At 40.6% G+C, this 24,499-nt stretch overlaps 1 protein-coding gene across 1 annotated transcript in view; it reads left to right on the top strand.

Annotated features, from left to right (window-relative positions):
• The window catches only part of LOC139735461 (CCR4-NOT transcription complex subunit 1-like), a 68,053-nt gene extending 45,217 nt beyond the window's left edge, over positions 1-22,836 (top strand). The window contains exons 31-47 of the mRNA XM_071646216.1: positions 219-323; positions 1,098-1,217; positions 1,698-1,886; positions 3,376-3,524; positions 4,352-4,460; positions 5,180-5,346; positions 10,793-11,027; positions 12,041-12,277; positions 13,112-13,275; positions 13,937-14,054; positions 15,138-15,239; positions 18,013-18,186; positions 18,932-19,015; positions 19,821-20,070; positions 20,722-20,854; positions 21,875-22,009; positions 22,650-22,836. Coding sequence (XP_071502317.1) covers positions 219-323; positions 1,098-1,217; positions 1,698-1,886; positions 3,376-3,524; positions 4,352-4,460; positions 5,180-5,346; positions 10,793-11,027; positions 12,041-12,277; positions 13,112-13,275; positions 13,937-14,054; positions 15,138-15,239; positions 18,013-18,186; positions 18,932-19,015; positions 19,821-20,070; positions 20,722-20,854; positions 21,875-22,009; positions 22,650-22,743 — 2,565 coding nt within the window. The 3' untranslated portion in view covers positions 22,744-22,836. The remainder of the gene's footprint in view (positions 1-218; positions 324-1,097; positions 1,218-1,697; positions 1,887-3,375; positions 3,525-4,351; positions 4,461-5,179; positions 5,347-10,792; positions 11,028-12,040; positions 12,278-13,111; positions 13,276-13,936; positions 14,055-15,137; positions 15,240-18,012; positions 18,187-18,931; positions 19,016-19,820; positions 20,071-20,721; positions 20,855-21,874; positions 22,010-22,649) is intronic.
• Positions 22,837-24,499: the final 1,663 nt, after the last annotated feature.

The following is a 24,499-nucleotide window of genomic DNA, read 5'->3' as shown; positions in this document are numbered from 1 at the left end:
GGTAATGGAAACTGTTCCTGTATTGACTTATCCTCGTATGGAAGGACTGAAAATGATTTGGCCTTCACAGCCATATGATACCTTCAGCAGGAATGAGGCTACTGTCACCATGTACAAACTAGACCAAATATAGATAAGGAATATCTAAGAAAGATGTGACCTGTAAAAGATACGGGGGTCATGGTGCATCTAACGTATTTCTTCTTTCACACTTACAGGAGATTGAGCTCCGCAAGCATGCGAGGAACGAGAACCGACGCTACTGTGACCCAGTGGTGCTGACATACCAGGCAGAGAGGATGCCTGAACAGATCCGACTCAAGGTCAGGACAAACCCAGCCACATGTTGGGGATACTCTTAACGTCAAAGGGATTCAAATAGATATATGTAGCATCTTGTTGCTCTTTTTCTTGCTCTCTTTGTTTGTAAACCCATGTACAAGTATTTCTATACTGACTCGAAAGACATTTTAAATGGCCTGTTAGAATCCTTTGCAGAAGCATCTTGAAAGGTGACATGTTCTGCTTCTTAAGATTGTGACCTCCCATGCCCATGTAGAGGTTTCAAGGTCTAGTGGATTGCACACTGTGCTTTCAACATGGAAAGTCCTGGGTTCCAATCCTGAGTAGAATACTCTATCAACAATGCTCCTATGCCATGTGTATGAGGTGGTAACTTGGCAGAAGTCCAGTGTCACTGTGGTTGGAGGTAGCAAGTATGCATATATAGACAACATTAGATTTAGATCCCAAGGGACAAGAATATCAACAGTGCCCTAAATAAAGTTGGTCTATATCTACTTTATATACTGAATGAAAATAAATGAAAGTTTACTCAGTTTATAACTCTAGCCAATTCACACACAATCATATTATGAACAAATTGTGTGCACTACCTTAAACATTCCCCAGGAAGTGAAGTGAACATGGCGGTTTGATTCCAGTGACCAAAATTATGATGTGGTCTTGAGCGCTGTGAGCGTAATAACATGGGGTAACATCCTTTTTGACACCAAGGAAACAAATCAAACTAAGAGACTATTTTTGTGTGCAGTAGATGATGACATTGCTTTTACTGATTGTGTGCCATCATTCAGGTTGGTGGAGTGCCCCAGGGCCAGATAGCTGTCTATGAAGAGTTTGCCCGCAGCATCCCAGGCTTCCTACCCACACCAGAGGCCAACCAGCCACCGGGGTTTCTGGCCAAGCTCACCCAGGTATGGCAACTCTCAGAGTTGAGTTTTTATGTCTGTTTGAAGATTTTAATCCACAATCATGTGATTTGATGACACGTTTATCTTTTCATGGTGTCCTAGTAGTCTACATTACTGAAGAGGATTACCAGGTAAATTGTATTTTGTAAGATTCTACAAGATTGACAGTGTATATTAATAAAATGAATATGTGTGTATATAGATGACAGAGAGATGGTTGGGTGGAAAGATGTATGAGTATTAGATAGATACTTTTGTGACCACAGATAAAATAGAAATATGGATAGGTAGATAGTGAGGTATGTAGATAGAGGAAACATGAAAAAGGAAAAGTACTCATAAATTAAAGAATGAGCTCAAGTAGGACCGAAGATATAGCACATTGAACATTCAGATAAGGACATGTATCCATACAAACATCTGTAAACCACTTTACATTGTGATAGTCTCTGTATTTGTGTGAATCTCATCACCCCGGTATAGTCGTACGCTGTAGATGAAATCACCCAGATCTATGACAAGTGCATCGCTGAGATTGATCAGCACCTTCAGTACATCGGTCAGATGATGCCCCAGGGACAACACGCCCAGATCCTCCACAACCTCCTAGAGTCTGTCATGGTAGCCAGAAACTCCAGGGAGATAGTCACCGCTGTGGCCTGTCTGCAGAAGGTAAGACTAGGGTCCTTCTAAATGTAACTGCCCTCTACACAACCCCTCAAGCAGGGTGCTACGTAACTTTATTCACCACTTGCCCGGTCGGGCAAGCAGATTTTCAAATTTGCTGTGAAACACTTGCCCGAATAACAATTTTACTTGCCCGAAAAGAAAGTCCAAAATATAAGGAAATAATATAGAAAATAATGTGTAAGTCAAGGGCTTAATAAAACACTATCACTTGAATCCACCACCACAAACTTGGTCTGATCAAGTTTTGCCGTTGAAATGCATTGGGGCTTCTTCAAGGAAGTGTTGGAAGGTTGCTGAAATGATGTGTTGCATCACTAAACAGCTATTATAGTAGGGCTTCTGTATGGTTGACTTTGTGGGTTTGTTAGGGGAATAAGGGAAAAAAAACGGTGTCTTCAAAACTTTTTTGCTTGCCCAATTCGGGCAAGCATTTGTTCTCATTGTTCAAAAACACTTGCCCGAATTTGATTTTCGGGGCAAGTGCTTATGTAACACCCTGCCTCAAGTCGCATGACTCTGGAGGCAAGCCTTGTCGCACGACCAGTTGCGCAACTTGACACCGCACTCTATGCGATCAGACTACACAGCTACAATGTAGGCTTATGACCGTACTGGCATCATCAGTACATAATACTGTAGCATGATTGGCTGAAAGTCCATGACCAGTCATGGAAATTTGACTAGGACTGGCATAGCGAGCACAAATGGAAACTGGCAAGGCTGGTGATGTCACACTTATGGTTGCTTGGTTGAACAATCAGTGAATGGTGGCAAAGTCACGTAGTGTGCGGTGGCCTTTAGCCAGGCTGGGATATATTTAAGAGAAACTTAGGCCTATATGAGGTATCCACTGGATTTGGTTGACTACTTACTACAGATCCCACTCTTTACTCCTGGTTCAATGGGTATTTGTAAGGATTAGCTACAAATGATGTCAAATTTGTCATTCTGTAATTTGAATGGGATTGCTTGATACAGCTTCAGAAAGTGCACATGACTGCCTTGTGGAGTGATGTGGGTTTATTCTAAGATTCTTTGAGCAGTACTTGCATTCATTTTGACTAAGCGTCATAGAATATGATTTTGTCAGTACAATTTCTCTCTTTTGAGTTGTCATACTCCTTAGGAATTATAGATACGCAAAGCATATCTAAAGCACAATCACATTCTCACTGATTTAAAGTGCTAATTTGTGGACAGTATTTCATAGTGGGGAAGGCATAATAATGATAACCTACTGTGTGCACGCCATATAAAGGGATCGTGGTATTTACAATGTTTGGCATTGTGTTGCCGTAAACTCTATTTAATCGGCAGCATTTCAATTCCAGGTATCAATCAGCATTTTATTGTCCTCGTGCACTACTTCTAGCAATTTGTAAACTCAACAGTGGATATGAAGTAATTCATTTCAACCATCAAGAGTTGTTGTACCAATGACGAGACCGTATTCTGTCATGGTTGTCCCTAGGCTGTGGAAGGTCTCCTAGAAGGCTACATAGTCATCTCCCTGGAGCACAGTGCAGCCATCCGATACAGAGACGCCCACATCCTAGTCCTCAAGTCACTCCAAGACCAGCGGGCCTATGGTCCACAGTGGACCAACAAGCAGGTCACCAGGTAGGACAAAGATGAAAGACGATGTCTTCATGATGCCCAATACTCCCTATCGCATATAGCCGATATTAAGCGATATCACCTTGCGATATCGATATCTGATTGATCGCTCTTTGGACGTACACTTCCGGTTTTGCGGTTTACCCATGTCACGTCCTTCATCTATAGACATTTTCCACAATTTCGTTGTTTTGCATCATCGGCCCAGCATTGGGCCGCTTTGCAGAAGAATCCCATTCATCAGATGTAAAGTTACAGATTAGAAAATAACTCTATTATTCGACAGATTATAAGACAGAATTTGATACGATCTGTGAATACTAGTACTTCAGCGTTCAATGTGCATAAAAATGTACATTTACACATTGCGCGTTCATAATCGGAAGTTTATATCCCAAGAATTAAAGGTAAAAAAAATTAGAGCGTCACACGCCTTCAGATTCGGAGAGCTATATGTAATAGGGAGAATTGGCCACCTGTTTTTTGTTTTTGTTTTTGTTTTTAAATTCTACCAGCATTGTATCCTGTAAGTTTATGGTATGATCCTTATAACCACCAGTCTTACAATTTCACTGGAATTATTTGCCAAAGAATCATGATGATTATATTTTTCTTTATCAGGGATGTGATAGTTTAATTTGCTTTCAGACTTTTTTACTCTGCCCTAAACCCACTTTTCAGGTTTTGTTTTGTTTTTCAGTTCAAATGTATTGAAATGTTCAGTTTACTGTACTTCAGACTTTTTTCTTTTAAGTTTCAGATTTTCTCATACTTTTTTTTCTTCAAGTACTCTCAATAAAGCTACCACCACCTGTTTTTTATATCACTAGAGTTGTCTGCGAGACCAGCAGTGAGAGGAAACACAACCTGGATGCAATAGAACAGCTTCTGAGAACTCATCTTCTCAACCTGCAGACCTTTGACCTGCATATTGCAACGGTGAGCTCACCCTGCTATATCTGTTTCTACCTCACAACATTTATGTATGTATGGCTCCAATTTTTGTATGGTTGTATAGTATGTCAATGGACTAATGGATCTAAATTTGGGGTTGCAGTGTTGGAGGTTCTTTTCCAATTGAAGCAGCAACAGTACACTTGAGGAAAGGGGGGGGGGGGATGTTTACTTGTGGTTATTTACCCTGATGTTGTGTGCATGTGAAGTGTACAGAACCTCTCTCTGTAACTTCTTTACTTTAGTATCTGTATAGATGTAATCTCAGTGTGGCTTCATGCTGATATGCCAAGCCATGGTCAGGGAACTCCCTATAAAAAATGTAATTCATTACCATTTATGTCAAATGTGGTCCTTGAATGGTGGGCAACAAAATACATGATTATTTGTTAGTGGTCTCTTACATCTATTTCGTTCAGTGAGTTCCAAAATATCTGAAAAGTAAGATGATTGTTAGGTGAAAGAGTATCAAGTCCATTGTGTGGGTATGGATATTTCTGAATATAAAAAATTGAGGTTTGTCCAAGTTGATAGATAAATCAGGTATTGTCATATGTTTTCAAATCACTTAAACATCTGCACTTGTAAGATAGATGAAATATCTGTAGTATAAGATAAACGTGTACTTTGTATGATGCAAGTTGAAGTGTGGGCACATGCAGTGTTGTCAAACATTAACAAATCACTTGTCCCTCTCTCCCCAGTCGATGGAGAATGGTCTAAACTACACTGCTGTGGCCTTTGCCATGAATGTGGTCAAGCGCTTCCTGATTGATGAGAAACAGAGTAATGTCCTTAATGAGGCTGACCTCTACAACACTCTCCATGTGCTTGCCCGCATCGCCACCCAGAGCCCCTCACCACCAGATGGGTGAGTTTAAGTCATTCTGGCCTAGTGTCCACTCTGGCGTAGTAACTTTCCCTAATACCCACTGTAGCCTTGTGCCCACTCTGACCTGGGGACCCACTCTGGTTTGGAACCCACTCTGGTCTGGGACTCAGTCTGGCCTAGTGCCCACCCTGGTTTAGTGCCCACTCTGGCCTGGAATCCACCCTAGCCTATTACTCACTCTGGCCCAGGACCCACCTTGGCCCAGGACCCACCTTGGCTCAGGACCTACTCTGGTCCAGGACCCACTCTGGTCCAGGACCCACTCTGGTCCAGGACCCACTCTGGTCCAGGACCCACTCTGGTCCAGGACCCACTCTGGGGATGTCTATAACAAGGCATCAATGGCATGCCGTACTTTACGCAATTCCATTGTCAGGTCGTCCACTCTACACGGCAAACTTTTGCACTTCATACAGAGATGGCCTGAAGAGTCATGGGGAAGGGCGCAAAGTTGACGAAGGCAATTTTCTGGCGGATGATTTGAGCTATTGTGTAGAGACTGTTCGCTGGCAGTAGAGTGATGGTCATTGTCCTTTTCGGGTACAATGCAGGTATTGGTAAGCACAAAATGGCGGACTATCCCTGGATTGAGTTTAGGGTATATGGCACTCGAGTTTTTCTCGATGTGGTCGTCTTCACGTTCTGCGTCAGTCTCAATGTTGAGGAGGCTGGATAGACATACTATTTCCAATGCCTTTCGGGTACTTTCTGGTGTGCGCCTCCATAGAGTGGTAGCCTCTCCCATCTAGGCTCTGAAGTTTGTCTTTTTAGGTAATGATTTTGTTTGTATTTTGTCATCTATTTTTGATGATTGATATCTTATTGGTCAAGGAACATTGTAGACAATTTGTAAGTATTACTTTGGTCTAATTGTTGTGTATTTTGACAGATAATTTTGTCATTGGTTTTATATGATTTGCTCTGCACTGCCAATACATTTTGTACATGTAGTGCATACATGAGTGGCTCTGTTGTCAATCCTGTTGCACTCTCCATCACTCCATTGACTGTGTGTTCTTTGTATTCCAGCTGAATTGTCAGCTTGGCATTCCTGCTTCTTTTGTGCATGCCTGACATGGCATATCATGACAATGCTGGGTACTAGACTTTATGTGAAAGTGCTCATTTGCATTACACTTGTTACATCCTTCTAAGTGTTGACAGTGATGTTGACCTGTCTCTTGCATGTAAGGAATGGTGGCTAAAGTCACAGCCCGCTACTAATAACAGGTTGAAGTTTTGTAGTAAGCCAGTACTGTACTACAGCAACACAACAGCTTGTTTTCATCTATGTTCTTTAACTTCTGGTGATATTGAACCCAATCCAGGCCCACAACAACCCAGTGCTCATCGTTCTGATCTTGTCCACGACCCTACGTTTCATTATACACATACTGATGTTTCTTCAAATCGTATTTGCTATAATGTCAATACCCTATATCAGTTGAACAGCCAGCCTTACCAGCTGCTGCCTCAGCCTGTGTGGAATAGGATTTGCGAGCTTGGTATCGGCTGTCAGCGTCCAACTCACCGCGGACGTAGGCGTAGGATCCCAAGGTCGCAAACCCCGGTATCTACCACTGTGTCTCCAACGGGCCTCCAACTTGGCCTGTGGAATGCACGGTCCTTGACCAATAAGATTCATGCAGTTACTGATTTAGTTGTAGACAATAAGCTTGATGTCGTGGTCATAACTGAATCATGGCTCTCTGGGGATAGCAGTAGAGATGCTTACACTTTGGCAGACCTTAGATCATCTTTGCCAAATTATGATTTTACTCATCAACCCCGTGTATCCTCTAGAGGTGGTGGCATTTTTGTACTTTATAGATCGACAGTACGGTGCACTGTTAATACAAACCACACTTTTTCTTCATTTGAGCTGCTTGATCTAACACTTAACCTTACTTCATCCTCTGCAGTTAGGTTATATTGTATCTATCGTCCTCCTCCTTCTACAAGTAACAGTTTCTCAAGTCGGACCTTCTTGGAAGAGTTCCTCACTCTTCTTGAAGGCGCAAGTGTTAGTGATTACTTACCTGTACTCTTAGGTGATTTTAATGTGCATGTAGATGATCCCAATGATAATTTTGCAAAGTTTTTCATGGATCGAGTTGATTCTCTGGGGTTCAAGCAGCATGTCCAAGGTGCCACTCATCGCGCCGGTCATACGCTGGACCTACTTTTCACTAGAGACTCAGATTCTGATATCATCCGCCGTGTCAGCATGTTATCTTCGCTACCTTCAGATCATTCTGCAATTGTTGCCTCAGCAAACCTCACAAGGCCACAGAATCCCAAGAAACAAGTGAGCTACAGAAAATTTCGCAACATCGACATGGACTCTCTACGTAGTGACATTGACTTGTTAGTCAGTTCTTCTCTTGATCTGACTTGTCCTACTGAAGTTGCTGATCATTACAACACCTGTCTCCGTTCTCTGCTAGATAGGTACGCTCCTCTCCAGGTGCGAACTGTAACGATCAGACCTCAAGCACCATGGTTCAATGACGAGATTCGAGAGGCAAAGAGGAGACGACGCCGGGCAGAACGTCGAATGATCAAGTCAGGACTTAGTTTTGATCGGGAACAGTATCGTTACGAGTGTGAATCATACTACGAATGCATCTTCAAGGCTAAGTCAACTTACCTTAAGAATCTCATCGCTGATGCTGACACCAAGAGACTCTTCAGTCTTGTGAAATCACTCTCCTCATCAAATCACTCACTGATTCTTCCTGAACGCTCGTCGGACTCTGAACTTGCAAACAAATTTGCAAAGTTTTTTGCTGAGAAGGTAGCCAACGTTATATCTGCCTTCCCCGACTCTGTTCCAGTGTCATCAACCGCAGCTTTGATTGGTCCATCTCAGTTTCAACTTTCAGAATTCTGTCCTGTATCTGATCTGGAAGTTAAGAAACTTATTGCATCACTACCACCGAAGTACTGTAAACTGGACCCAATACCTACCTGGTTGTTGAAGGACACGCTGGATGATATTCTTCCTGTCATTACCAAGTTGTTCAACCTTTCTCTGTCCACTGGTCTCGTCCCAGAACCATTTAAGTCATCTCTACTCCTCCCTCTCCTGAAGAAGTCTTCACTTGACCCAAATGAACTCAACAATTATAGACCCATCGCTAATCTTCCATTTTTGGGTAAGGTCTTGGAGAGGATTGTGTCATCACAACTCAAAGATTACCTTGAAAGTTCTGGCATGTTTCCTATTTTTCAATCCGCATATCGAAATCATCATTCGACAGAAACTGCCTTGGTTAAACTTTTCAATGATCATCTACTGGCAGTAGACAAGGGAAATGAAGCAGCGTTAATACTTCTGGACTACACAGCTGCTTTTGACACTATTGACCACAGTGTGTTACTTCGCCGCCTTGAAAAAGACTTCCTGATATCCGGAACTGTTCTTGACTGGATCCGTTCATATCTTCACAGCCGTACTCAACGAGTCATCATCAATGACACGCTGTCTTCACCATTCCCCCTGACCTGCGGGGTTCCGCAAGGTTCTGTGGTTGGGCCACTCCTTTTTCTTCTATATACCAGTCCATTGTCCAAAGTCATTGAATCTCACCAAGGCGTTCAGCATTTGGTGTATGCTGACGACACACAGATTTATGTTACACTCAAACCAAATGAGACGGCTGAAGCAGCTCAAAAACTTCAGAACTGTCTTCAGGACATCAAAATCTGGTCCTCAAACAATAAGCTTTGCCTCAATGAACAAAAATCAGAGATGATCCATATATATTCCAAACATAGAAACACCAATCCATTCCCAGATTTAGTTTCTGATAATGTTTCTACCAAGTGTAGTGAATGGGTACGCGATCTTGGTTTGATCATTGACAAAAATCTTACCCTTCAACACCACATTAAGCACATTTGTAAGGCAGCATCTTATGGATTGTTCAAAATTGGGAAGATGAGGAAACTACTTGACCGACCTACAACTGCCAAATTAACTCATGCATTTGTTTCTTGTCATCTAGATTATTGCAATTCCATATTTTCTAACCTCCCTCAGACACATATATTCCCACTTCAACGGGTACAAAATTCTGCCGCAAGACTTGTCTCCCTCTCCAGGAAATCCGAGCCCATAACTCCAATCCTCCGTTCTCTCCACTGGCTTCCCATACATCACCGCATATCTTTTAAAGTTCTTTTGCTTACGTACAAAATTCTGAATGGGCAAGCCCCCAGGTATCTCACAGATCTTGTTTCTTTACGTTCCATTACTTCCTCAAGACCCCTCCGTTCCTCCTCTACAATGCAATTGACTCCTGGACCACGTACTTCCACAAAATACGGTGATCGTGCTTTTTCTACAATTGCCCCTTCTCTCTGGAATTCTCTACCCGCCTATATACATCAAGCCACTTCCGTTAATCAGTTTAAGATTTTGCTTAAGACTTATCTTTTTAGTAGATAGTTCTTTGGAATAGTCCAGTTGTGGGTCGGTCAATGGAGGTGCACACTGGTTTTGATTTTCATTATTTATCGTAATTATACTCTGTATTTATTTTTTTTCCTTTTTGGTATGTTTGTACTTGTATTTTGGTATTTTTGTATTATTCTGGTATAGATATTAATTTTCCGGTAAACTGTGCGCTTAGAAACATCGGTATTAAGCGCCTTATAAATGTATTGTATTATTATTATTATTACTTTCGACAGTGATACCTTTGGGTAGTTAAAGGAAAAGTTTTTTAATCCCAGTGTCCCCTTATACTTATATCAGACACCATGATTCCAATTCACAGGAACTTAAGAGTATCAAATGCAGTGAGGCACACACAGGTGGGACTATCGACCTTTGGTGTGTGTGTGGAATGTTATTGAAGTGATAATGTGTACTTGATGTCGATGGTAGTAATATCTCACCTGGTAGTCCATTTGGTGGTTGCAGTAAAATTTCATGACAAGTGTCATTCCAGGGAGATCCACAAATTGAAAGTTTCTTGTAATGTGATGACAAAATCCACTTTACAGAGTTTTTGATAAGTAGGAAGTTCTGCATTCCGTTTCCATGTCCACCACACATGCCAAGTGCATGCAAGTAATTAGAGATGACGTAACAATAATGAATATTGTTTGCCTTTTCATGAAACAGGTCCTAGCAACCTTTGTTTGCTTGTCACCGAACCATGTGCATGATTAGGGTTCAGCTTTTAACATGGCTTTGAAAAAAAATTCTCTTCTACAAAGTGCTCTTGCATGGCAGTCTCGGAATAATGTGGCACATGGGATTAACACTGTGGCACACAGAGAGTTAATTGCAAGCATTTCTTTGTCTTTCTTGGTAGATAGTTGTTTGGAAGTGTAATCACAGAGCTGTGCACCTGCAAGTCTGCTTTATTCTGAGGATAATAATGTTCAAATAACTTATCTTGTATCACACCAGCCTTCCTCAGCTGATTGAGCTTGTGAGACAGAACCACGACCCCGCCTTCCTGGACAAAGCCCCCGGGGGTCCCACCTCTATGATGCACTCGGGTATCTCCCAGGCGAGAGAGTTTGATGACCCCCCAGGTCTGAGGGAGAAGACCGAGTATCTCCTGAGGGAGTGGGTCAACATGTACTACTCACCAGCTGGAGGCAAGGACAGCACCAAGGCTTTCTCTGCATTTGTCAATCAGGTGAGAAAATTTAAACAGATACATTCACTGACAGCATGAGCATCTAGTCTGTATACTGAACCAGCTGAAACTTGTGCTACAGATATTTTTGCAAATTGACACTAGTTAATTTTGTTGTTGCAATAGACTAGTAATTGTAATTGCATCTTTCATTCAAGGGATCGTATAGTTTTGGTTGAGATCTAATTTCAGGTTTCTAAAATTTTTTGGTGAAATAATGAGAAACCTCTAATGAAATATGAAAGAGCACATGATTCCATGAGAGATTCAATGTTTATTTGATGAAAATTGGATTTGAAATGACTGAGATATCCAAAACAGAGCTATTCTTCTGTGGGACCTACATTTTATTACTATCACTTTGTTTTACTTTGTTTTTGGATGTTTCAGTCATTCCAAACCCGATTTTCATCAAATTAACTTTGAATTCCTCTTGAAATGGTATGCTCTGTACTATTTCATAAGTGTTTTCTTGGTATCTCGCAAAAACTTAAAAGCCCAATTCTCATCTCCACCAATACTGTACCATCCCTATGTATAAAATGTGTAACAAGCAACGATACCAGTACTGAATGTTTTTTACTCAGAGATTCCTTTTACATAAACCGGTAGTGTGTTCTGCATTCAAAGTACTTCTCTACTAGTGTGTTGGTATGACCCAGATATCACTACCTCATGGCCTATGTAGTGCACTAGTCCTACATCAGTTACTAAAGTTGCACGTGAGCCAGTGCTGGCACGGCATAATTTTTCTTTTTTTTTTAAATAAGTTTTTTGTGCACTGTTACTTGTATAATTCAAAGATGATTTGCGAGATTGGCAAAAGTAAAAACCACCTCAAATATTAGCGTGTACAGTACTAGTGCCCAAACATTCACTGAATTCTGAGTGGGTTTTTTAGTATATACCTGAGTGAAGAAAGAGAGGAGAGACCAGACAAGAACACTTCAAGAACTTTTCATTTTGTTCAGAGGAACTGAAGGTATATTTTATTTTTATTTATCCTATTCCAGATGCACCAACAAGGCATCCTAAAGACAGATGACCTCATAACGCGATTCTTCCGGCTGTCCATAGAGCTCTGTGTAGATGTGTGCTACCGAGCTCTAGGGGAACAGGTACACAGTCAGGCCCTAACCAGGGCTAAGTGTTTCCAGACCCTGGATGCCTTCGTCAGACTCATCGCCCTTCTTGTGAAGCACTCTGGCGATGCCACAAACCCAGTCACTAAGATCAACCTACTGAACAAGGTGGGTGTGCCTTAAAACCATTAGTGTTGCTCATTGTAGCAGTGAGGTGCTCTGTGTGAGAATATGTGTGTTACTGTGACTGAGTCATCATCACTTTATTATCTTACACTACAAATTCAAATCCATACGCGATTGATCAATCAGGTTGTCTTGACCCACACAATTCATGTGAAATTCACTACTTTACTTATTGAAGGTTGACTCACAAGAAACTTCTGAGCTGCTGAAGGATTAAATATCTGGGTACAATGTACTGAAAGGTGCCCACATGGGCCCCATTGCATAGCACTATGGTAACGCTACAATAAATGAAAACTCTGCGGTCAATGGTAAACATCTGTGATTTCTTTACTTTGTTTGGCCATGGAATATTCTACCAAACTGATGATGTCACAGTCCTTTATTATAGCTTGGGCTGAAACCAGGTAAGGGCATAAACACCCGGGCCAGATGAGGTTGTTTAGAACCAATTTCCATGGCAATGAATGGCTATGACATCATACTTGGCACTCTATAGTGATGCTGTGGTAGTAACCATTAAATGTAAAGTTACTGTAGTTTCATACAAATGGGCCCTGTTCCAATATCATGAAATGTAAAATGGGAAATGATGTACATTGTAGCTAATTAGTAATGGCGTAATGATCATGGAGTCCCATGCTCTGGTGGTTACCATCAATTGTAAAGTTAGCACAGCTTTTTGCAACAGAGCCCTGCTCCAATGTAAAAGGTGAAATGTCCAATAATGTATCTAATTGGTAATAGTGTTTTATAATGATTATGGAGTCCTTTGGTTGGTATGATAATGAGGATACTTCCCCTCCCTGACTCTAGGTGCTAGGCATCGTGGCAGGAGTCCTACTCCAGGACCATGAGGTGCGACAGACTGAGTTCCACCAGCTTCCCTACCACCGCATCTTCAGCATGCTGCTGCTGGAGCTCAACGCCCCCGAGCAGATCCTTGAGGCTATCAACTTCCAGGTCATGTCAGCATTCTGGTGAGTGACAACGGGTCAAGATTTTTTGTTGCTGTCACATATCATTTGAATTGCAAATTCTTTTGTAGTCTTTCCAAAGCTCCTTGAGCATGAATGCTCAAGATAAATGCATTGATATAATGATTAGTTGCTTATAGGCACATATTAATTCTGCCGAAAGAACATGAATGTCAACCATACATTCTTGATTAATGAATGAAATTGAAATTCAAGACAAGCTTAAATCACTAATGTAGATGCAAATTTTTTAGATCATTGTTGGAATACAAAAATTATGTATAATAATGATTGTCAAACTTTCGGTCTCCCTGTATTATATCTGAGTTGTACTTGCTATCATGCCATGCAGACCTCCCAACCATTCTGAATTTGGAGGAAAGAATCTGAATTTTGACCATTCCCAGCTCTTGTTTCAATAGGAGTTTCATATTCTTCTTCAGAATTTTACTACACACTCCTAAGGGCACTGCTCTTTCTTTCCTACTTATGAGCCAAACCATCCCTATTTTTCAATTTAAAAAGTTGGGAGGTATGCATGTGATGTCATTAGTTTGTTGTGATTGTGAAAGAAAATCAGCTTTTAAAGAGATTTTTATAATGATTTCCCCAGAGAACACTCAGGGCTTGATGTAATGCTGTCATCGTACTTTGTATCCCCTAGTAATGCCCTCCATGTGTTGAGGCCATCCAAGGCACCAGGGTTCGTCTATGCCTGGCTGGAGCTCATTTCTCACCGCATCTTCATTCCTAGGATGCTCAGCATGCTGCCTCAGCAGAAGGTAAAAAAGGATCCCAGTCTGTTAATCTTGATAATTACTCTTAACACCCTCCCAATGTTTAACCAAACCAGAAATGTAATTATATAGACGGACTTATCTGTATAAAGAAACACCAGAGGTGGCAGAAAAAGGAAAGATGATGTATTTGAATGACAATATGAAGAGTTTGTAATTGAAAGATATAGAAAAACAGCAAAAGTGACAAATAATAGGAAAAGGCATGTACATTTATGTATCCTATTGGGACAATGTTCTCTGTGAGAATTATTGTATTTTGTCAGAATTGACATGGCTCTTTGCAAGTTATATGACAGTTTTGTTTTCGTAGTTAGTGGGTAAAACACCATTAGGGGAGAGTTAGGTTATTTCAGTAACATCACATCTGTGCTTATGTTTGTGTACTTAGTGTTGAACTTGTGTCAATCAAGGTTTTCATTCATGTTTATGGCAATATGTGTGTGGTAGATAACATTTGCAGAGATTTCTGCTTGTCAATGGGGGTAAACCCTCAAGGAGTTGATGTGCATTTCCTGCATTGTGGGGTGTGTGACCTCCCGGGGTTGTACCTAGCCCTTGGCTAGAAAAATTAAATGAGTCTGCACTGATTGTGTTAGAGGGCAGAGTGTTTTGCCTCCTATGAGAGGAGATGCCACGATGACACTCGATACTGCCCAGCAAAGCTAGGACTTGTAACCACTTTGTGGCAAGTCACACGCACTACAAATGTGGCAACCTTGTCTCCCTGTACAATAGATGAAACATGCTTTGAGCTTGGACTGCTTCGTATCATTGCATATGTTATAGCTGTAATGTTATTATATTTTTGCAATTGTTGGTACAATATTGCTGCAATGTTGCTATATTTTGTTATATTGCTGCTTTATTGTTGCTATGTTGCTGCTATATTGTTACTATGTTGCTGCTATATTGTTGCTATGTTGCTGCTATATTGTTGCTATGTTGCTGCTATATTGTTGCTATGTTGCTGCTATATTGTTGCTATGTTGCTGCTATATTGTTGGATTAAGGTGCAGTGAAATAAGAAGGTGTCTTTAATGCTGCTCATTGTATGTCTTACCACAGGGATGGCCCATGTATGCAGGGCTTCTGACTGGTCTCTTCAAGTTCCTGACGCCATTCATGCGGAATGCAGAACTGCCCAAACACCTAGCACTCCTATACAAGGTAGAGATGTTAAATGGTTTCAATCAACCAGAGCAACAAATTTAAATCTGAGACTGAGATACGTGTGAAGTTGTCAATTCAAGAACAGTCTTATTTGAAATAGTAAACATGAACCATGAGCAGCTATCGTGGCTCAGTGGATAAGACCACAGACTATCAACCATGAGGTCCCTGGTTCTAGTCCCCTGGTGGCAGTGGTTGCACCCCCTAGACGAGGCACTCTATCCTCATTGTCTAGTCATGCAGAAGGGGCTTCAGCCATTAGTTATCTGATTGCTTGCTTGTTACACAAATTCTAGATTAAATCTTTCTTGCTAGATCATGAGTCATTGATCAAAGATAACCTGTCTACTGGGTATAGATGAAAGGATGTGTGTTATCAGTTATGACAGAATGAAGATGCCATGTTGTCACCTTTTACCATGCTGTTAGAGGCTTCCCAGCTTCCTGCAATTAATCAACTGTTACATTGCTTTTACAGTGACAACTTTTTTTTTACAAGATCAGACCTCCCAACCAGTCTAAATGTGGAGAAAGGAATCTTAGTTTTGACCATTCCCAGCCCTTGTTTCAACAGGACTTTCCTATTTTTCTTGATAATTTTACTACACACTCCTATGTGATCTCTTTTTCCTGCTTTTGAGCCAAATCATCCCTATTTTTCAGTCAGAGAGATTGAGAGGTTTGCAAGATGAGACAAATGTCGTTCAGTGGTATTTTACCGGAGGTTGGAACAATGGAAAGATTTTTGTTCCCATGCAATGATATGAGCGATTGTGAGTGACAATTTTCTCCAGTAATCATTGCCAGCTAGAAATTTTCATATCCATGTTTTTGTTATGGGAAAATCAATGTACAGTGATTCTGTGTTGGTTTGTTGTGTTGGGTCAGATGATGTTATAGGGGTTCTAGGACAATTACCCCAGGACCATTACTCCCAGACCCTTCCCCTGACCCTAATCCTAATCCTGAGCATAATCCTGACCCTGACCTAAATTCTAAACCTAACCCTAGCCCTTACCTTAATCTTTGCTCTAACCTTATCACTAACTGGTACCTTTAGCCAAAGGTAAAAGCCCTTGGAGGTTAATTGTCCCCGCCGAACGAGTTCGAGCAGGGGACTATGAAACGGGCTCCGTACGTGTGTGTGTCCGTGTGTCCGTCCGTCCGTCTGTCCGTCCGTGTGTCCGTGTGTCCGTGTGTGCGTCCGTGTGTGATCAAAATCTTCAATTTGCTACTTCTCTGTCATTTATGAGCCAATTTTGATTCTGTTTGCTTTATATGATAGCACTACATGGGAGCTTTGAAACTTCTACACAGAATTTCAGTCGTGACCTTTGACCTTGACCTTTGACCTATATTGTACATTTTGCTACAAAATGCTACTCCTTCGCCATTTCTAACCCGATTTCGATTCCGTTTGCTTTATGTGATGGCACTAGGTGAGGGCTTCAAAACTTCTACACAGAATTTTGACCTTTGACTTCTTTGACCTTTGACCTTGATTTTTTGACCTATATTGTACATTTTGCTACAAAATGCTACTCCTTCGCCATTTCTAACCCGATTTCGATTCCGTTTGCTTTATGTGATGGCACTAGGTGAGGGCTTCAAAACTTCTACACAGAATTTTGACCTTTGACTTCTTTGACCTTTGACCTTGATTTTTTGACCTATATTGTACATTTTGCTACAAAATGCTACTCCTTCGCCATTTCTAACCCGATTTCGATTCCGTTTGCTTTATGTGATGGCACTAGGTGAGGGCTTCAAAACTTCTACACAGAATTTTGACCTTTGACTTCTTTGACCTTTGACCTTGATTTTTTACCTATATTGTACATTTTGCTACGAAATGCTACTCCTTCGCCATTTTTAACCCGATTTCGATTCCATTTGCTTTATATGATGGCACTAGTTGAGGGCTTCAAAACTTCTACACAGAATTTTGACCTTTGACTTCTTTGACCTTTGACCTTGATTTTTGACCTATATTGTGCATTTTGCTACAGAATGCTACTCCTGCGCCATTTCTAACCCGATTTCGATTCCGTTTGCTTTATGTGATAGCACTAGGTGAGGGCTTCAAAACTTCTACACAGAATTTTGACCTTTGTCTTCTTTGACCTTTGACCTTGATTTTTGACCTATATTGTACATTGGCTACAAAATGCTACTCCTTCGCCATTTCTAACCCAATTTCGATTCCATTTGCTTTATGTGATGGCACTAGGTGAGGGCTTCAAAACTTCTACACAGAATTTTGACCTTTGACTTCTTTGACCTTTGACCTTGATTTTTTACCTATATTGCACATTTTGTTACAAAATGCTACTTCCGGCGGGGACATATGTTACGCACCGCGTAATTTCTACTTTTCCTTGTTGTTGTGATACAGCAATAGGCTATGGGTTGAATTGATTTGATTTATTGCTTCCTGCATTATATCATTGCACATGCAGGTACATACACATGTATATTGTCGGTGCCATACATATACATAAACATTAGTTGTTAACAAAGTAAGTTTCTTCGTTGCCTTTACAATATACAGCAATACAATTTCTTCATTGCCTTTACAATGTACAACGAAACATATCAGCGATGCAATGAATAATACAGAAGGGCTACAGCTTAAGCATTGCTTGACATGCATGCAGCCCTCTTACACAATACATAACATATAGGAAAATAGGCTATGGTGATGTTTGTTACCCTGTAATTGTGTGTTACCCTTTAATTTTCTTCTTTGTTACCCTTTAATTGTTTGCAGGGTACGCTGAGGGTGCTACTGGTCCTTCTCCATGACCACCCAGAGTTTCTCTGTGACTACCACTACGGCTTCTGTGATGTCATCCCACCAAACTGCATCCAAATGCGCAACCTCATTCTCAGCGCGTTCCCTCGCAACATGCGCCTCCCCGACCCTTTCACCCCAAACCTCAAGGTAAGTCTCACGTCATTGTCCACTCTCTTTAAGTTCATGGTGGCTGTATCAAAGTGTAAGCTGGCAGCATTTGCAGTTTAAATGTTGACATTTGCCATGCATTCTTGACTGGATTAAAAAAAAATGATATAGCATAATGTTGGGCAGAATGTTAAAAGCAAGATTATAAAACCAATGCCAAACACACGTTATTTTACATAAGAGTATGGTGAATTTGGAGATGTACAACTGTATGTCACAATCATATCATCGCAGCAGAAAGCTAACATGCAGATACAAGATAATTCGTTATCATGTTCACTGTTTTGTAGACAGCTTATATAAGTACAGAATGTTCTATCTCAAATCGAACCTTTTTCGTGACCCTGTTTAGCAAATTCTGACAAAAAGTCATCAGATATATATATATTCTTTTTCTAATACTCATGTGCAGGCTTTAAAAAGATGAGTTTCTCGACATAAAAATGGTAAATAATTCATCAAGACTGCATGTTCCTATCCAACCAAAATAAATTGTGGGAAATAAGCAAGTAGTAAAGTAAGTAATATGTTGATGTAGAAAAATAGTAAGAAAATGATGCTACTGCAGAGAGGGGGGTTTTAAAGTGAAGGGTCTACTTGGCAAGATGAATTGGTCAACCGTCATATTGTGTGATGTGACTTTTTTGTGGGTTTGGGGGTGCAGGGTCACATATTAAGCTGAAGCATGAAGTACGGTAACTGTTACCATATGATTTTGTTTCAGGTTGACATGCTGGCAGACATCGCTCATCACCCCAGGATCCTCACCAACTATGTCACTGTCATCCAGCCTGCTTCTTTCAAAAAGGTCAGTCACAAAGCTCTACTTGTTTGTCTTTTGTTCGGTCTTTGTTTCTTTAGACCCAAACTACTTCAGATACTTGAGTGCCGCACTGTGTTGCATCCCTTTGTCTGCATACAATGCTTTTGTGTTGGCTCAGTGGCTCAAAACCGATGTGTTGGCTCAGTGAGTAGAGCGGCTGCCCTCACAATCGGGAGGTCGTGGGTTCAAACCCCGTCCGCGTCATACCAAAAGACGTTAAAAGATGGGAGTTGCTGCTATCTTGTTTGCCGTTCAACAGTTGAAAAGGTTAGAGCAACGTCGATCTGGCGCTGCTCAGTGGCTGCCGGGCCCACGATCAATTGGGCAAAATGAATTTCCATTCTTGGACAATAGAATTTGGAGTTTATATCCAAACAATTATTATTTTGTTGTTGTTCTTATAGTTGCAGGACATGCCTCGGTCAATTGATGTGTAGGTGGAAAGAAGCTAAAATATCTCTTGAGAAATGGTGTATGAGGTTATTACGTAGCTGTTCATGCGAGATTATGATTTCGCTGTGCTTGTTTTGTAACTACTATGTTTTCAACAAGTGAAACGTGAGTTCTTAAAGACTTGTTATGATCTAATACATCAATATTAGTTAATTCACAACAAAGTAAGATATGAAACCCTTATGCAGAGGAACCAAAGCAAACCCTGTGTTTGATAGATATATTGACAGAAACCAGAATTCCTTTGGTAAAGCCATGTTAGAAAATGCTAAATACTAAAATCAAGCATGGTAAGCAATGCTAACTGGGAGTTTATCTCTGTTCTGATCCTCCACAGGACCTTGACTCGTACATCAAGACCCGCAGCCCCGTCACCTTCCTGTCGGAGCTGCGCAGTCACCTCCAGGTCTCCCAGGAGCCAGGCCAGCGCTACAACGTGTCGCTGATGAATGCCCTGGTCCTCTACGTGGGCATGCAGGCAATTAATTACATCCAGAGCAAAGGAAGCACGCCCTCTATGAGCACCATCACCCATTCCTCACACATGGACATCTTCCAGAACCTTGTGGTGGACCTGGATACAGAGGGTGAGCTTCTGATTCCCTGCTTCTGCCCCGAGTCATGTGCCGTATCCATAAGAGAAAACATACATGTTGCATAACTGATTTAAATCCATGTTATGAACATATCATGATGACATACATATATTTTTTGATACTTGGCAAATTATATGATGCAAGGACATAGATATTCAGTGCAGCAGTGGTCAGAATATCCCACACCTTGGCTGAACTTAAGTTAAATATTTTCTCCTATCATACTGTTTGGAAATATAACATGCTTTACAATATGTTTTATGCATGTGGTTCATAAAACATCATGCAGGCTTTTGAAGTACAATGTGACTTTGTTGCTCTGATCAACCTGTGGGCATTCTTGAGTTTTGTCAAGTGAGACATAGTTGTCTAGATTTAGGAAATAAAAGTGAAAATTATTCGGACCACGTGGTGTTGTGCTTGCGTTTAATGAGTGAGTTGGTCATACATCAGCTGTTCATATTTGTACCATGCCACTAGCTACTGGCTTGTAAGTAAAATCACTTGGATGAGTTTCTTACAGACTAGTGAAGACTGTACCTCTCCTTCGAGCTGTGTTCTCCATCTGCCTAGAGATGTCTACACAGACACAATATCCTGAACCATTCACCCCTCATTCTTCCCTTCTCTGCCCCACCCCAGGTCGCTACCTGTTCCTGAACGCCATCGCTAACCAGCTGCGATACCCCAACAGCCACACTCACTACTTCAGCTGCACCTTGCTCTACCTGTTTGCTGAAGCCAACACAGAGGCTATCCAGGAACAGATCACACGGTCAGTGGTAGTGGACAATCAGTGGACGATCTCAGTGGTAGTGGACAGTCAGTGGATGATTTTATTTCACAGAGGAGTGGCTGCTACAAATCAAATACAGCCACCCCTCCTTGATTCCAATACATGCACTGACCTTCATTACAGTGGTATTGGAAGATCTACCAAGTGTTAAGAATTGCCTTAATCTTTTCTTTTCTGAACCAGTACATTAAGCCTGTCACTGCCTTGTTAAGAAGACAATATCGCTTTTAAAAAGCTGATCCCTTATGTTTTTGAGTGCTTTCAGAAAATTCTTATGCTTCTGTACCAAAGGGCTCTTGAGGCATTATCATGTTCATCATTTTTTTTTTTCCGTTTATGTAATTAAAGAACTACTGCAAGTTGATCAGTAAAATTTATTTCATGTTATTATCACTGTATTAGTATTTTCAGATTAGAGTAGCCTTGTGAGGTCAAAATGTCAGTTTTTAATGTATGATCTTCTCTTCTCAATATAAAAAATTGGAATCTTATGAAAATTTTTAAGAAGACAAATTGATGATGCAAATTTCTTACCTAATTTAAGGATGCATACGTTTATCGTGGGATAAACATTAAATTGTCAATTTCACCGTGTATAGTTCAATCATACATTTAGTAACGTATAAGACTACGCAGGGAATTAGTCAATTTGAATGATGATTCTCTGATTAGCAGTTGGTCTGTCAGTCTCATAGGTCAGAGGACAAAGTTTAAGAAGAAGTATTTTGACCTGAGAAGTATCGCGACCTGCTAGCTTACGGAAGAGAGAATCTCAGTCAAGGATACATTGCTGTTCTTTCATATATTCACATATTTTGCCTATGTGTGGAATAATCTATGGTGATTTCAATACAGGATTATACAGGGTTATTGTAGTTTTGTTGTATTTTCTGTCGAAAGGAAATGTAACTACCATGAGATCATTATAAACTGCTCTGGACCAGTCTTTTGGGCACTAATGACAAAGTAGTCCATTCTTGTTTGACATTGTGTTGACAGTGTGTTGTTGGAGCGCCTCATCGTGAACCGGCCGCATCCTTGGGGACTGCTGATCACCTTCATTGAGCTCATCCGCAACCACAACTTCAAGTTCTGGAGCCACGAGTTTGTGCACTGTGCTCCAGAGATCAAGAAGTAAGCAAGTCCAACAGTTTTCTCTCACCATTGAGGCAAAGATACTACATAATTTACTCTGATAAATAAAATTTATTAATTCAGTGACTGTCGATGTACAATTTTCTGCTGTGTCCTGTGTAAACTTTGACTTCTGACATCCATATACCCTTAATTCTAAGTTAGTGAAAAATTAGGGCGATTAAAATTTTGCAAAATGCAGCATAATGTTCAAATACCCAGGGCTCTTTCACTCTACTGAAGAGATGCAATATTGCTTTTTGATTGATTAAGGTAGTAAGGTATTACTATAAAGCAGGAAATATTTGCGGCGTGACATTCTAGTGAACTGGCCGACGGCCTTCTTTGTGGCTTGAAATTTTTGCAAATATGCTACTGGCATCCAATGCACAATAGTGTAGACAGGAACTTTCACATGCATTTTAATATTGCGAATCTTGGCTTCACAAAATTCACAAAATTAAAATGTATGAGAAAATTTCTGGTTTTACAGACATGTACTTAGATGAGGATTGGCAGGCATTGCAGCTTTGCTCCGTTTCACTAATGGCTAGTTTTGATAATTAATTTCATTGTACATAGATTTCACCTGACATAATTATCTAATCAAAGTTCATATGTGTGTCTTTGATGCTCACAGGCTGTTTGAATCGGTGGCTCGTAGCTGTATGCAGCAGAAGGGGAGTGCGCAGACCGGAATGAACCGCGATTCAGCCGAGGCCCACGAAACCTAGCCTCTACCATCGTCGATCCGTGAAAAGCGGAAACTATGAAACTGTTTGAGAAACCCAAGCTCGGAAAAAAAGACACTCTGCTATAACCATGATTCTGTGATTCTACCTGGCCTGCTGATTTTGGTGTTGTGGTTGAAGTATAGCCACAAAGGCAGTTTGTGGTGGTCCTGATTATGCAGCGTTGACTGCACATTGTCAAAATCAACCTGACAGAATACAGTAATGTTTCCTGTATGTAGAACAAAGGTTTTGACTGCAGCTAGCCCTGTTGTCTTTGTGTCAAGATTTTTGTACTGTACTGACCTCTATTCTATCATCTCCCTGTACTAGAGTAATCATCATCATTCTTAATTTCATTAATATTTTTTGTTTTGCCTTGATTTGATATGCATCTGCTCAGTCAAAGAGTACATGGCAAAAAGTGGATTTTGCTTGAAAGGAGCATGTAGAGTCTCTGTGTATTCAGTTTAATGCTAGCAAGTACAAAATGCTGTGTGCTAGTAACAAGCCACCAATGTATAGAAGGCTCTTCCATATAATCTCCTGCGTGGCTTTGAGCATGGAATAATGTGCAAATATGATTCTGTTGGCGACATGATATTCCCTGTCATGAAAGACTTTTTATGTTGTGCCTTCTAGTTTCAGTCAACACATCCCAAGTGCCAAGAAGTTGTTGTTCTTGTTGTAGTTGTACATGTTGATATTCTGGTGCTCCACTAAACAAACGGCTATGACGCAGAACAAACATGAGGCTAATAGTTTGTGTGATTGCAAAATGTCACCGTTGTGTCAGTACATAATCCATGTCGTTTTCAGAGGCGACATCCTAACAAGCAGTCTGCATTGCATTAAAATTCACAATTTGATGACACCCCACCCTGATGAGAGTCCGATAAGAGGTGGTATTCTTTACCTCATGCTCAACTAATTCATGGTCCAGTTTCCTTTCTGTCTGGCTTGACCAAGAAGTTCAATGAAGAGGACCACAACACTTCACTCACAAACAGGGCTCCGTGGCATAAGATTATAACTTTACAGTTAATGGTAACTCTGAAAATCAATGGTAACTATCATAGCAACATTATTCCATAGCCAATCACAGCCAAGAAATCACTGATGGTTACCATTGGTTACAGAGTTATTAGTGAGTGTAATTGTAATATTTTCAGAGTTTTATGAAACAGAGCTCAGATTCTCAACCTGAACATACGCTCAGTTTATTCAGCCATGTCTCAGTACACCATGTCTTTGTCATGATGGACATTTTGAATTGCCACCATGCACTTCTATTGTATTTTGGCTCATTCTGAACTTTTAGCTGATGAGAATGACTTCCACCTCAATCTATTCATGAATTCCATATGTCTGCATGTATCTTGAGAATTTGAGGTACCTCATGTTTACAACAGACATTATGGATACACTAATATTATTTCCTACTTGAGTGTGTGAATCATTGTCGTTGCTACAAGTCCAATAATATCCTGTATTTGGAACAATACCCAACAGTACACTAAGTCTGCAGATTTACATCAGTAATTTCATACTTAATTCATTTACATCATCTCTTATCAAGTAAATTTTCAAGTAATATGTGCATGTTACCATGAGATATGACCAAATTTCACTCCGTTCAAATTGTCACAAGTTTACCCTTTGATATAGTGAATGTGATGTGGGTATCTGTCATATTGTATTCAGAAATGTATTTTGGGTAAGTGGTGCAGTGGAGATTCTTAACTAAAAGCAACAGGAA

Source organism: Diadema antillarum, unplaced genomic scaffold (genome assembly GCF_040938485.1).
Source record: "Diadema antillarum isolate AM-2024a unplaced genomic scaffold, OU_Dant_1.0 seq00000581_RagTag, whole genome shotgun sequence".
Classification (NCBI taxonomy): Eukaryota; Metazoa; Echinodermata; class Echinoidea; order Diadematoida; family Diadematidae; genus Diadema; species Diadema antillarum.
This window is presented reverse-complemented; position numbering and strand designations above follow the sequence as displayed.